Source organism: Lissotriton helveticus, chromosome 9 (assembly GCF_964261635.1).
Source record: "Lissotriton helveticus chromosome 9, aLisHel1.1, whole genome shotgun sequence".
Taxonomy (NCBI): domain Eukaryota; kingdom Metazoa; phylum Chordata; class Amphibia; order Caudata; family Salamandridae; genus Lissotriton; species Lissotriton helveticus.
Window position 1 is genome coordinate 512,398,659 of NC_136070.1, and position 12,196 is coordinate 512,410,854.

General features: G+C 41.4%; 1 protein-coding gene across 1 annotated transcript in view; it reads right to left on the reverse strand.

Moving 5' to 3' along the window:
- LOC144783207 (uncharacterized) overlaps nucleotides 1-12,196 on the reverse strand; it is a 184,907-nt gene that overhangs the window by 115,168 nt on the left and 57,543 nt on the right. The window contains exon 7 of the mRNA XM_078662302.1: nucleotides 1,250-1,360. Coding sequence (XP_078518428.1) covers nucleotides 1,250-1,360 — 111 coding nt within the window. The remainder of the gene's footprint in view (nucleotides 1-1,249; nucleotides 1,361-12,196) is intronic.

Genomic DNA, 12,196 nt, shown 5'->3' on the forward strand with positions numbered 1-12,196 from the left:
ACTTCTTCACTGCTAGTCCCGAACAGCTCCAGCGATTCCCCAGGCCCTAGGCCTCTTCACTTTCCCCATAGTGGTTCTTATACCACTATTTTAGTATATGGTTTAGGTGGCCCCTAGGGCTCATCCATATTGTGCAACTTTTGTGTATTTAAACTGTGTTTTGTTTTAACGCATTTGCTTCTGTGCTCATAAAGAGTATCAGGGATATTTGTAGTAATAAATCTATATATATTTTCAATATATATCTGTGTGGTGTCTTTTCATTTGGTATTCAAGGGATTGTGTATGGTAAAACAGCTTGCTTCACATGCCTTTACAGAGTTTAGCCTAAGACTGCTTAGTCCATGCTACCCCTAGGATAGCTTGTCTATAAGGTTGACTTTACAACCTGCACCATAAGGGTTGCTTGGCATGATACAAGATGATCACTAGAACTAGTGAGCATCATATATCAGGCCAACTTCTCACAATGGGAATCTTAATCTTAAATATTCAAAGACCAGACATACCTACCATTTTTCAACAATCTTACAGGGTCCTCCCTCACACAGCAGTATTGATGACTGGCATACAGGCATCATCAGTACTGATGATGTTTTTCTTTAACACTTGTCATTAAATAAAAGTCACACCAGCAAGTTTGTTGTGGCACAGAGAATATAACATCTGCAATACATGACCACCCAACTCAGGATCAATTTACACTCAAATATTATCTTAACATGTATTCTGCAAATTCAATAATTTGGAGCCAGGTGCAATAAGAATCCTACATAATGAATAGGATTCAGATTCCGTCGCTTCTAGGATGACTCCATGTAGTATTTCACTGGTACCACTATTGCCAAACAGTAGATGTATACTTACATAATATCTCACATGTCCACTCACCTGATCACTGCTCGGCCACATGCCCAATCAAACTGAATGAACAACTACATGACAGACTGCATAACTTCCTAAGAACATGTGTCATGAAAAATTGCATGGCAAGCTACCTACAAATTGTATGATATACAGAAAGACAAACTGTATCTCAATATGAATCACAACTGCCTCTCATGTTGTAAGTATCCCCTGTAGCAGTTTGCTACCTGTCAATAAATGCCAATATATTACAATATGATTTAGCAATCTGGATTTTGAAGGAAAAGTGCCCTGATGGGACCGGGTGGTAGCCAGGGCTCTAAAGGAATTTTAAAGTGATTGTTATGTTCACCCATAAAACACAAATGTAATTTTCACTCACTTGGGGAATGGTGATCATTGCCTCTTCTTTCAATATCATGATCATCTGGAACGTAGAGACATTTCCTGTCTTTGGCTCGCAAAGAAAAGACTGAGGCGGCAATTGCAGGACCTGTTGAAGAAGTCAAAAATAAGATTTTAAATAGTCTATAGCTCTTTGTGTAATAAGCAAAAACAGCACAAAAGTAAACATACTGAATAGTGTGGGATCACAGAAATGAGCTACACTGTAGTTTATCTGCGGATTAAAAATAAAAATAACAATACCTATAAATATTGATATAGGTGCAAAAGTAAAATCAATACAAATAGCCGCCATGCACATACACGCACAGAGGCCTTCTTAGAATGTTTTTTCTTAACCATTAAAATAAAATATACTAAAATGTTCGTTGTACATGTGCACATATGCATAGCAGCCAGCTTTTAATGTTATCTCGTAGAGAAAAAAAGTTATTATTTGAAGATGGGCACCAGGCCTACGTAAGCATGCATGCTGATGCACCAGCAACCGGTTATATATATATATATATATATATATATATATATATATATACACACACACACATTCACTCCAAGGCTCCCACAACTCAGGAACCACTCGGACGCCTCAGGTGCTGCAAAAATATTTATTCAGCAAGGGAAAAACGACGCGTTTCAGGGGTTAACCCTTGATCACGCTCGTATATGCCACTGTCCACCATGTTTAAATACGTTACGTGGAATACATAAAAAACATATACACCTCATGTGATTTACAAGGCAAAAGTGGCGGCCATCTTATAACGTGCAAATTCACATCACTTATATACAGGTTATAAATATATGTTGCATATCTTCCTCACTCCACAATAATTTGATACTTTACATATGGAATACACCTTTTACGATTCTCATATAATCATGTCAGGGTAGCAATTCGTTTGTGTATAAAATTATAAAATATCAAACAGTTATTATCGTTACATATTGCTGGTCATAGTTACGACATTTACTCATGATGATATTCTTTCAAGCATCATAAAGCCCCAACCGGTTCTTATCTATTTGTCTCAATTCTACAACTTTATTGAGACGCGGTTTGGTCAAAGTCACGCCCAAGTGGGCAGCAAAGACAGTTCGAGTGGAGCCGAAGTGGGCTAATGTTCTATCATCCATCTCTATTATTTTCTTCTAATCCATGTGTGTGAGATCATTCTATTCATTAGTTCATCTATGCAATTCATTGCTTTATCTCCTGGCCGCCTTTTGCCGAAATTGTGGTGCTCAAAACATCTAAAATAAAAACATGATTAAAATTACATTCAGCATAACTGTATACAGAAAGAAACACATTCTATTCATATAGATGAATTGCCAATTCTTCGCTAATGTTCAGACCTTTGGGTATAAGACTTTCCAAGTCAATGATATATTTTGACTCCAACTGACGTAAGGAAAGTTCACGTTTTCCTCCTCTGACTGTCAGGGCTCCACGAATTTCCTATTCTTGTCTCTATGTCGACTTGCACAGGAACAGAAGATGCTAGCTTTCCAACTCCCTCTCTCCAATCAGTCGGAGTCAGAGTGAAATCATAACTCCAAGCAATCAGAAAAAGGGAAGGGGAAAAGTGGAGAAAATAACCATAAGAAAAGAAAGGCACAGAAGAGACTGGTCCGGATCCCTCGATACTCCAAAGAATCCTCTTCTGACTTAATCAGCCAAACAAGGTCCCTGTGAATACTAAACACATACAAATATTTTAGCCCTAAGCCAAGACTCTGCTCTACCTGCTTCTTTCTGGTATCTAACCTTACATACCCAAGGGACAGCGTTGACCTGCAGCTCTTCTTTCTACTGTGAGGTTCCTTTTCTCGTGAGTTGCCTATTTGTGTTTCAATCGCACTAAAACAAAATAACTCAATTAGTAATTCCACTCTTGCTATTCCCTTGGAGTATATGTCTCAAGTCTATAAACCTACCACACTATGCAACTCTGTGTCTTTAGTCTTCTTATTGTGTTATTTACTGGCTTGTGATAACCTCATCTGCAAAACAGTAAATCGATTAATTTCCTGCTCTCTCTTTCTATTAACTGTTATCTATCTTTATTTCTTTTGACCTACCAGTACTGTATTCTGTTATCTTGGTAATTGGGTTCTGTAACTTGTCTTTCTTCTTCTTTTTAGAACAGCTGCCTTCCTGCTCGAGTGATGCACCTCACTATAATCAGGTAGGCATTAATTTCCTCTTCTAACAAGTAATTGCTCAAGTAGTTTTAAACGAACTATTTACACTTTTCTGTAAAACTTATTTTTTCCTTGTTGCTGTGTCTAGAAACTCTGACTCTAATGTCTCATTTGTCATCTTTCCATAGTAGTTGCCATAGGCTGTAATCACAATGCAATTTCGGCGGAAACTGTCTAATTATATTGCCACTTAGCTCTGTTTACGCCGCCTTCCTCTACGTGAGTCTGCTTGAGCTGCTCCTGAAGTGACGAGGTGTTGTCTTGATTGAATCTTCCTGAAAGTCTTTTTTTCTGTCAGCTGCGGAGCTTCCAACTAAGTGGCAATATCTACAGGAAACTACACTTCCGTGTCATTACTAGGAATATTTATATATTATAAACTCTGGATTCAGAAAATACATTTCTTAAAAACGTTTTTCCACAGACAGGAATTTCTCTGACTGACTCGGTAGAATTCTCGGTGAAGTGCGCAGCTCTGATAGAGCGCGCGCCTCACCTGAACTCCGTTCAGGAATGTTCAGAAACACTAGTCTGGCAACTTAGGCTGGCAGTAGCCCTGCTCACCCGCCATCTTGGAATTCCATGAATTCCACGCCCTGGACCAGGAAGGAGTCAGATTCCAGCCCTGTTTCCTCGTTTTGAGAGTTCTTACTGACCGTTTATTTGGGAGGATCCTGACAGTACCCCCCACCAAGGAAGGCCCTCCCGGTCCGGGTTTGGTTGGGTTTCGCTGATGGAAAAGTCGTACCAACCTAGGTGCATGTACATCTGACTCTAACTACCAAGAGCGTTCCTCTGGCCCATAGCCCTTCCAATCCACCAAGTAGTACAGTTTATTCTTCACCTTTTTTGAATCTAAAATGTCCTTTACTTCAAATTCCACACCTGCTTCCAACTGAACAGGTGGTGGAGCACTCTCTCGTCTTAATCCTGGGACTGCCTTTTTTAACAAAGAAACATGGAAGACTGGGTGAACCTTAAGTTTCGTAGGTAATATCAACTTATAGGTCACTGGATTAATTTGTGCTTCAATAGGATAAGGACCGATGAATCTAGGCTGGAACTTTCGATTCCCTTTCAAGCGCAAGTTCTTTGTGTTTAACCAAACCTCCTCCCCTATCTCTAGGTGAGGAGAATCCCTCCTCTTTCTATCTGCATATTTCTTATACTTAGTCTTTGCCTGTTCTAAATTTTCTGATGCTGCATCGTGTACCTGACTCAAATGTGTCACCAAATCCTGAACTTCTGGAACTGGAAGTGAAACATCCAGCATGGTAACATTTGGATGTTTGCCATAGTTCAAATAAAACGGGGAATAACCAGTGGACACATTTGTGGCGTTGTTATGAGCAAACTCAGCAGCCCACAAATAGTCCAACCATTCTCCACCCTGTTTTAAGGTAAATAGCCGCAAGTACTGCTCCACTTCCTGGTTTACTCGTTCTGTTTGTCCATCCGTTTCCGGGTGGAAACTGGTGGAGAAACGCGTCTCAACTCCAAGTGCCTTCATGAAGGCTCTCCAGAAATGAGACACGAATTGGGTTCCACGGTCTGATATAATAACCTTGGGAATCCCATGCAGCCGCACCACCTGAGCACTAAAATGAGTCGCTAACTGTTTAGCCGTTGGAATCCCTTTCATGGCCACAAAATGTGTCATTTTGGAGTATGCATCGACTATTACTAAAATAGTATTGAAACCTTGACAGGAAGGAAGATCTGTTATTAAGTCTAAGGTGATTGTGTGCCAAGGGTAGGGAGGAGTAGGTAAGGGTTGTAAAAATCCTTTAGGTGCCTGTCGTTCTGACTTCCCCTGCGCACATATCTCACAAGTTTTCACATATTGCTCTATGTCTTTGTTCATTTGTGGACACCAGTAACTTCTTTTCACTAAGTCCATCGTCTTCAACTCTCCCTTATGTCCTGCCAGCAAATGATCATGACATTCCTTCATGACTTGGTTCTGCAATGTAGACGTTGGCAAATACAAGGCTCCTGAGTGATAAGGTAGGCCATCTAATACTTCTCTGTCATCTTCCTGCTGTGTCCACTCCAACATCTTTGCTGGTGACAAGGCTCGAGATATCTGTTCTTTCACACTCAGAGTTTCAACAACGCCTATGATTTTGGTATCTGGGATAATGGCTTGTGTTTTAATTTGATCTTTTTCTTCACCTGTTCCCATTCGGGACAAGGCGTCCGCCTTGCCATTCTGTGCTCCTGGCCTGTATGTGATGACAAAATCATAGTCAGCAAAGTATAATGACCAACGAAGCTGTCTCGGGGTTAGAGTTCTGGCTGACTTTAAGAATTTTAAGTTTCGATGGTCCGTGTAAACTGTTACAACATGGTGAGCACCCATCAAATAATGCCTCCATTCCTTGAAGGCATCCTTTATTGCCAACAGCTCTTTTTCCGTAATTGTGTAATTGATTTCTGCTGGTGACAGCTTTCTTGAACGATAGGCAACCGGATGCAATTGACCGGTCTCCTTATTTCTCTGAGACAATACACCACCCACCGCCAAATCTGAGGCATCTGTCTCTACATAAAAGGGTTCTGATGGGTCTGCATGAAGGAGAATTGGGGCTGACGTGAATTCTCCCTTCAATGCCTTGAATGCTGCCTCTGCATCTTCAGTCCACTGAAATATAACTCCCTTTCTCAAAAGATGTGTGAGAGGCAAAATTCGTCGAGAAAATTCACTGATAAATCTTCGATAAAAATTGGCAAAGCCAATAAATGCCTGTACTTCTTTCACACTGGTTGGAGACTTCCACTCCAAAACGGCCTGAATTTTTCGCTGATCCATGAGTATTCCAGCTGGCGAGATCACAAACCCCAAGAATTCCACTTCTGTGACGTCAAAGGCACATTTCTCCAACTTGACAAACAGCTTATTTTCTCTCAGCTTCTGTAATATTCTTCTCACTTGACTCTGATGTTCCTGGGTGTTGACGGAGTATATCAAGATATCGTCTATGTACACGATTGCACATTGATCTATAAACTCACTAAGGACATCGTTTATAAAATGCTGGAACGCAGCTGGGGCGTTGCACAACCCATAAGGCATCACTTGGTACTCAAATAATCCAAACCGAGTTCTGAAAGCGGTTTTCCACTCATCGCCAGCTCTTACTCGAATGAGATGATAGGCCCCCCTCAAATCCAATTTGGTGAATATCTGGGCTCCTTTCACCTGGTCCAACAAAACTGAGATGAGAGGGAGTGGGTACCTATTTTTCTTAGTTATCCGATTGATTGCGCGGTAGTCTATGCAGGTTCTTAACTCGCCCTCTTCCTTCTTAGGCACGAAAAACAAAGGCGAGGATACTGGAGATTGGGAGGGGCGAATGAATCCATTAGCCAAGTACTTGTTGATGTATTCCTTTAAATGATTATGCTCCTTCTCAGTTAAAGCATAAACTCGGCTACAAGGCATATTTGCTCCCGGTTCAAAGTCTATTTTACAATCGTATACTCTATGGGGTGGTAGTTGTTCTGCTTCCTGCTCATCAAACACATCTTTGAAATCTTGATATTGCGATGGTATGGACTGTGTATTGATTACACACACAACTGCATTTGCTGAACACAAGGCTTGAGCTGGATTTTCGTGATCTTTTTTCTTTTGCTCTCCCAAGCAATGATTCTTGCAATAATCTGAAGTCATATCTATAGTTCTTGCTGCCCAATCGATGGTCGGGTTATGCTCTGTGAGCCAAGGAAGTCCTAGGATTAACTGGAATTTAGGGGCGTCAATTAGATTAAACTGGATTTCTTCTTGATGTCCATCATCTCTCATCAACTGCACCAATTAGGTATGACTAACTATGGGCCCTGAAGATAGGTTTGTTCCATCGATTGCTCTAACTGGTTCGCTTTTCTCCTTGAATATTGCCTTTAATCCTATTTTGGCAGAAAACTTTTGATCGCAAAAGTTCCCTGTTGCTCCGGAATCCACCATCACCGTCACTCCCTTCTTGATTTCCTGACGGAATTTAATCGTCATGGATTGAATTAGATGTGGGGAGGATGATTGCAGCGTATTGGCCAGTTGATGTTCTAGTGGAGTTGAATTTTGACTCTCATCCACCTGTACAACTCCTTCTACAGGTGGTGCAACTAGTTTTCCTTCGGCTTGTAGGATCCTTTGGGTTTCTTTGGGCAATTTCTCACAAAATGTCCGCCGGAACCACAATACATACACAAATTACCGGCTCGTCTCTTCTCTTTTTCTTCCCTGGTAAGCGGACCTCTTATTGCCCCTATTTGCATTGGTTCTTGGCCGTTGGACCCTTCCGCAACTCTTCCTACGTCAGTCCTGGCCCTGTCAAAATGGGGCACTGTGCTTCGAAACTCTCGCTTCCTTTCTCCTCGTCTTTCACTTTGCCGGAAATCCAACTCCAGGACCAAGTCTACGAGAGCTGATATCTCCGTGGGTCGGTTGGGAATCTGCGCCAGCCCATCTTTTAATTCATCCCGCAGGCCACGGTAAAAAATTGCTGTCCTTTTGTTTTCCGGCCAATCTGTTTCCATTATCAACTTATTAAGGTGGGCCAAATACCCCACCAAATCTCGATTTCCCTTCTTTAATTCCAGTAGCTCATTATCCACAGCTTGGGAGATTCGCCTTCGATCAAAAATGCGCAAGAATTCTTTTTTAAATTCATCGTAATTCTGCAAAAGAGGGTCATCTCGAGTCACAATGGGCATTGACCAGGCTGCTGCGTCTCCGCTTAAATAAGACAAGATGAATGCCACTTTGGATTGTGCGTCGGGGAAGATAGAAGGACGGCACATGAAATGCAGAGAGCATTGCGTGATGAACACTTGTGCTTTCTGTGGGTCCCCACTAAATCTCTCTGGTGCAGCTAAGGGAATGACTGGAGACAAAGAGTGTATCACCTGTGTTGTTAACCTATTGACATCCCCAGCGGATGTGGTAGGAGTTTCCCTATTTCCTAGAGGTGGTTGCCTAATCCTCTGCGCTAACTCAGCTGTTTCCTTTCTGGCATTTATCACCTCCTGCCTCAAACCCCGATTCTCTTTTTTAACTGTCACTAACTCTTTTTGGATGGCATCTAATACCGCCCCTAAGGTCTGCAAATTAACCCCCTCAACCATTCTGTTTGGGTGCAAATTTACAACGTGGGCACTTCACTCTGTCAGGGCTCCACGAATTTCCTATTCTTGTCTCTATGTCGACTTGCACAGGAACAGAAGATGCTAGCTTTCCAACTCCCTCTCTCCAATCAGTCGGAGTCAGAGTGAAATCATAACTCCAAGCAATCAGAAAAAGGGAAGGGGAAAAGTGAAGAAAATAACCATAAGAAAAGAAAGGCACAGAAGAGACTGGTCCGGATCCCTCGATACTCCAAAGAATCCTCTTCTGACTTAATCAGCCAAACAAGGTTCCTGTGAATACTAAACACATACAAATATTTTAGCCCTAAGCCAAGACTCTGCTCTACCTGCTTCTTTCTGGTATCTAACCTTACATACCCAATGGACAGCGTTGACCTTCAGCTCTTCTTTCTACTGTGAGGTTCCTTTTCTCGTGAGTTGCCTATTTGTGTTTCAATCGCACTTAAACAAAATAACTCAATTAGTAATTCCACTCTTGCTATTCCCTTGAAGTATATGTCTCAAGTCTATAAACCTACCACACTATGCAACTCTGTGTCTTTAGTCTTCTTATTGTGTTATTTACTGGCTTGTGATAACCTCATCTGCAAAACAGTAAATCGATTAATTTCCTGCTCTCTCTTTCTATTAACTGTTATCTATCTTTATTTCTTTTGACCTACCAGTACTGTATTCTGTTATCTTGGTAATTGGGTTCTGTAACTTGTCTTTCTTCTTCTTTTTAGAACAGCTGCCTTCCTGCTCGAGTGATGCACCTCACTATAATCAGGTAGGCATTAATTTCCTCTTCTAAAAAGTAATTGCTCAAGTAGTTTTAAACGAACTATTTACACTTTTCTGTAAAACTTATTTTTTCCTTGTTGCTGTCTCTAGAAACTCTGACTCTAATGTCTCATTTGTCATCTTTCCATAGTAGTTGCCATAGGCTGTAATCACAATGCAATTTCGGCGGAAACTGTCTAATTTTATTGCCACTTAGCTCGGTTTACGCCGCCTTCCTCTACGTGAGTCTGCTTGAGCTGCTCCTGAAGTGACGAGGTGTTGTCTTGATTGAATCTTCCTGAAAGTCTTTTTTTCTGTCAGCTGCGGAGCTTCCAACTAAGTGGCAATATCTACAGGAAACTACACTTCTGTGTCATTACTAGGAATATTTATATATTATAAACTCTGGATTCAGAAAATACATTTCTTAAAAACGTTTTTCCACAGACAGGAATTTCTCTGACTGACTCGGTAGAATTCTCGGTGAAGTGCGCAGCTCTGATAGAGCGCGCCCCTCACCTGAACTCCGTTCAGGAATGTTCAGAAACACTAGTCTGGCAACTTAGGCTGGCAGTAGCCCTGCTCACCCGCCATCTTGGACGCCATCTTGGAATTCCATGAATTCCACGCCCTGGACCAGGAAGGAGTCAGATTCCAGCCCGGTGTCCTCGTTTTGAGAGTTCTTACTTACCGTTTATTTGGGAGGATCCTGACACTGACCCCCAACTCAACATAATCAATCACCACCATTTGGACCTGATTTTGATCTTTATAGTGATTTTCAACGAAATGGCGAGATACTGGATACTGCCTGTTTTTGTTCTTGATAGCCCTCAGATGTTCTAACACGCGCTTTTTAGCTTCGTGTTTGGTACTGCCAATGTACCATTTCTGGCACGGGCATATCAAGACGTACACACAGTATGTACTATTGCATGTAAGATTGTTCCTGATGGTAAATTCCCTTTTGGAATTGGGTACTTGCAAAGTATCACAGTCTCTACTATTCCTACACGCTTTGCATATTTTACAGCATTTAAAACCCCCCGGCCTAGAGATTTCTCTGGCTGTCCTGGATCTGACATGATTATGGCTCAATTCGTCCCTCAGTGATCTACTTTTCTTGAACGTAATTTGTGGATTACTGCTCAAATTTTTTCTGAGGTGATTGTCAGTCAATAAAACATGACAGTGCTTTTTGAAAATGTGTCGCAAAGCATGTGCCTGTCCCGAAAATGTGGTGATGAATCTGATACAATCATCTTCTTTAGTTTCTAATTGGGGGTACAGTAAATCTTTCCTGGTTTTGAGTTTTACCCTATCCACAGCTTCTTTGATGATTCTCCTACTGTATCCTCTCTCACGGAACCTCTGACACATAATTTCTTGCTCCCTAAGAAAGGAAATCTCAGTGCTACAATTTCTTTTCGCATGGAGTAATTCCCCGTAGGGGATACTCCGTACTAAATTGAAAGGATGACTGCTGTTCGCTTCAAGTATGCTATTTCCGGCAGTAGTTTTTCGGAATAGCTTGGTGGTAATCTTTTCATTTTTCACCTCTAGGAGGACATCCAAAAATTCAATGGACCTCTCATTAATGTGGCTTGTGAACTGTAGATTTAAGTTGTTCACATTTAATTTTTCAACAAAAGACTTAACCGAGTCCTCTGTACCACACCAAATGAAAAAAATATCATCAATATAGCGCAGCCACAGGGCAACGTTGTTAAATTCAACCATCTCCATGACAACCTGCTCCTCCCACCCGCCCATGAAAAGATTTGCGTAGCTGGGGGCGAAGCAGGTTCCCATGGCTGTGCCCTGTGACTGTCTATAGATGTCGTCATCAAAGAAAAAGAAATTATTGGTAAGACAGATCTCGATCATTTTTATTATCATTTGTGAATGATGATAAAATGACATGGATTTGGTTTAAAGAAGTGTTGTATGGCCTGAAGACCGAGCTCATGTTTGATACATGTGTATAAGCTGCTAGCATCCAATGAGACTAGGATAAAATCCTTTTCCCAGTGTATGCCATCCATTACCGTAAGAAAGTGTGTAGTATCTCTAAGATAAGATGACAATGCAACCACATAGGGTCTCAGATGGTAATCAATAAATCTGGAGGTGTTTTCCAGCAGTGATCCCATTGAGGAGACTATGGGTCTCCCCGGGAGATCCTTGATGTCTTTGTGGAGTTTGGGAAGCAGGTAGAGGACCGGGATGCGGGGGTGTGCACAGTAAAGATACTTGTACTCCTCCTCCTCCACTAGTCCTCTGTCTAACCAGTCTGTCAATGACTCTTTATATCTGCTATAAGATTCCAACACATCTGCCATGATACATTTGGAATAGCAGTCTTTGTCACCTAGTTGCCTCAAGCCTTCTGCTAGGTATTTCTGTTTTGTCTAAGATGACCACATTGCCACCCTTGTCTGATTGTCGGATGACAATGCTAGAGTCAGACTTAAGACTAGTCAGGGCATTCATTTGTACATCTGTTAGATTTTTTTCACTCCAAGGGGTTTTAGCATACCTGATTTTCTTGAGATCCCTCAACACCCCTTTCTCAAATATGTCAATGGCCTCACATTGAACATTAGGGAGGAAAACAGATTTGGGCTTGAATTTGCTACCTGGATTACCTTTAGGTTATCAACCCATCCTTCCCACTCTGGAGTTTCATGTCCCATACTGTTATTTACATTGCTCATAGTATACATTTCATTTAGTAGTTCAACATCACCAAGGGCAATATTGCTTACAACATTAGAGTTACTCACACTTTCTTGATTTCGTGCTG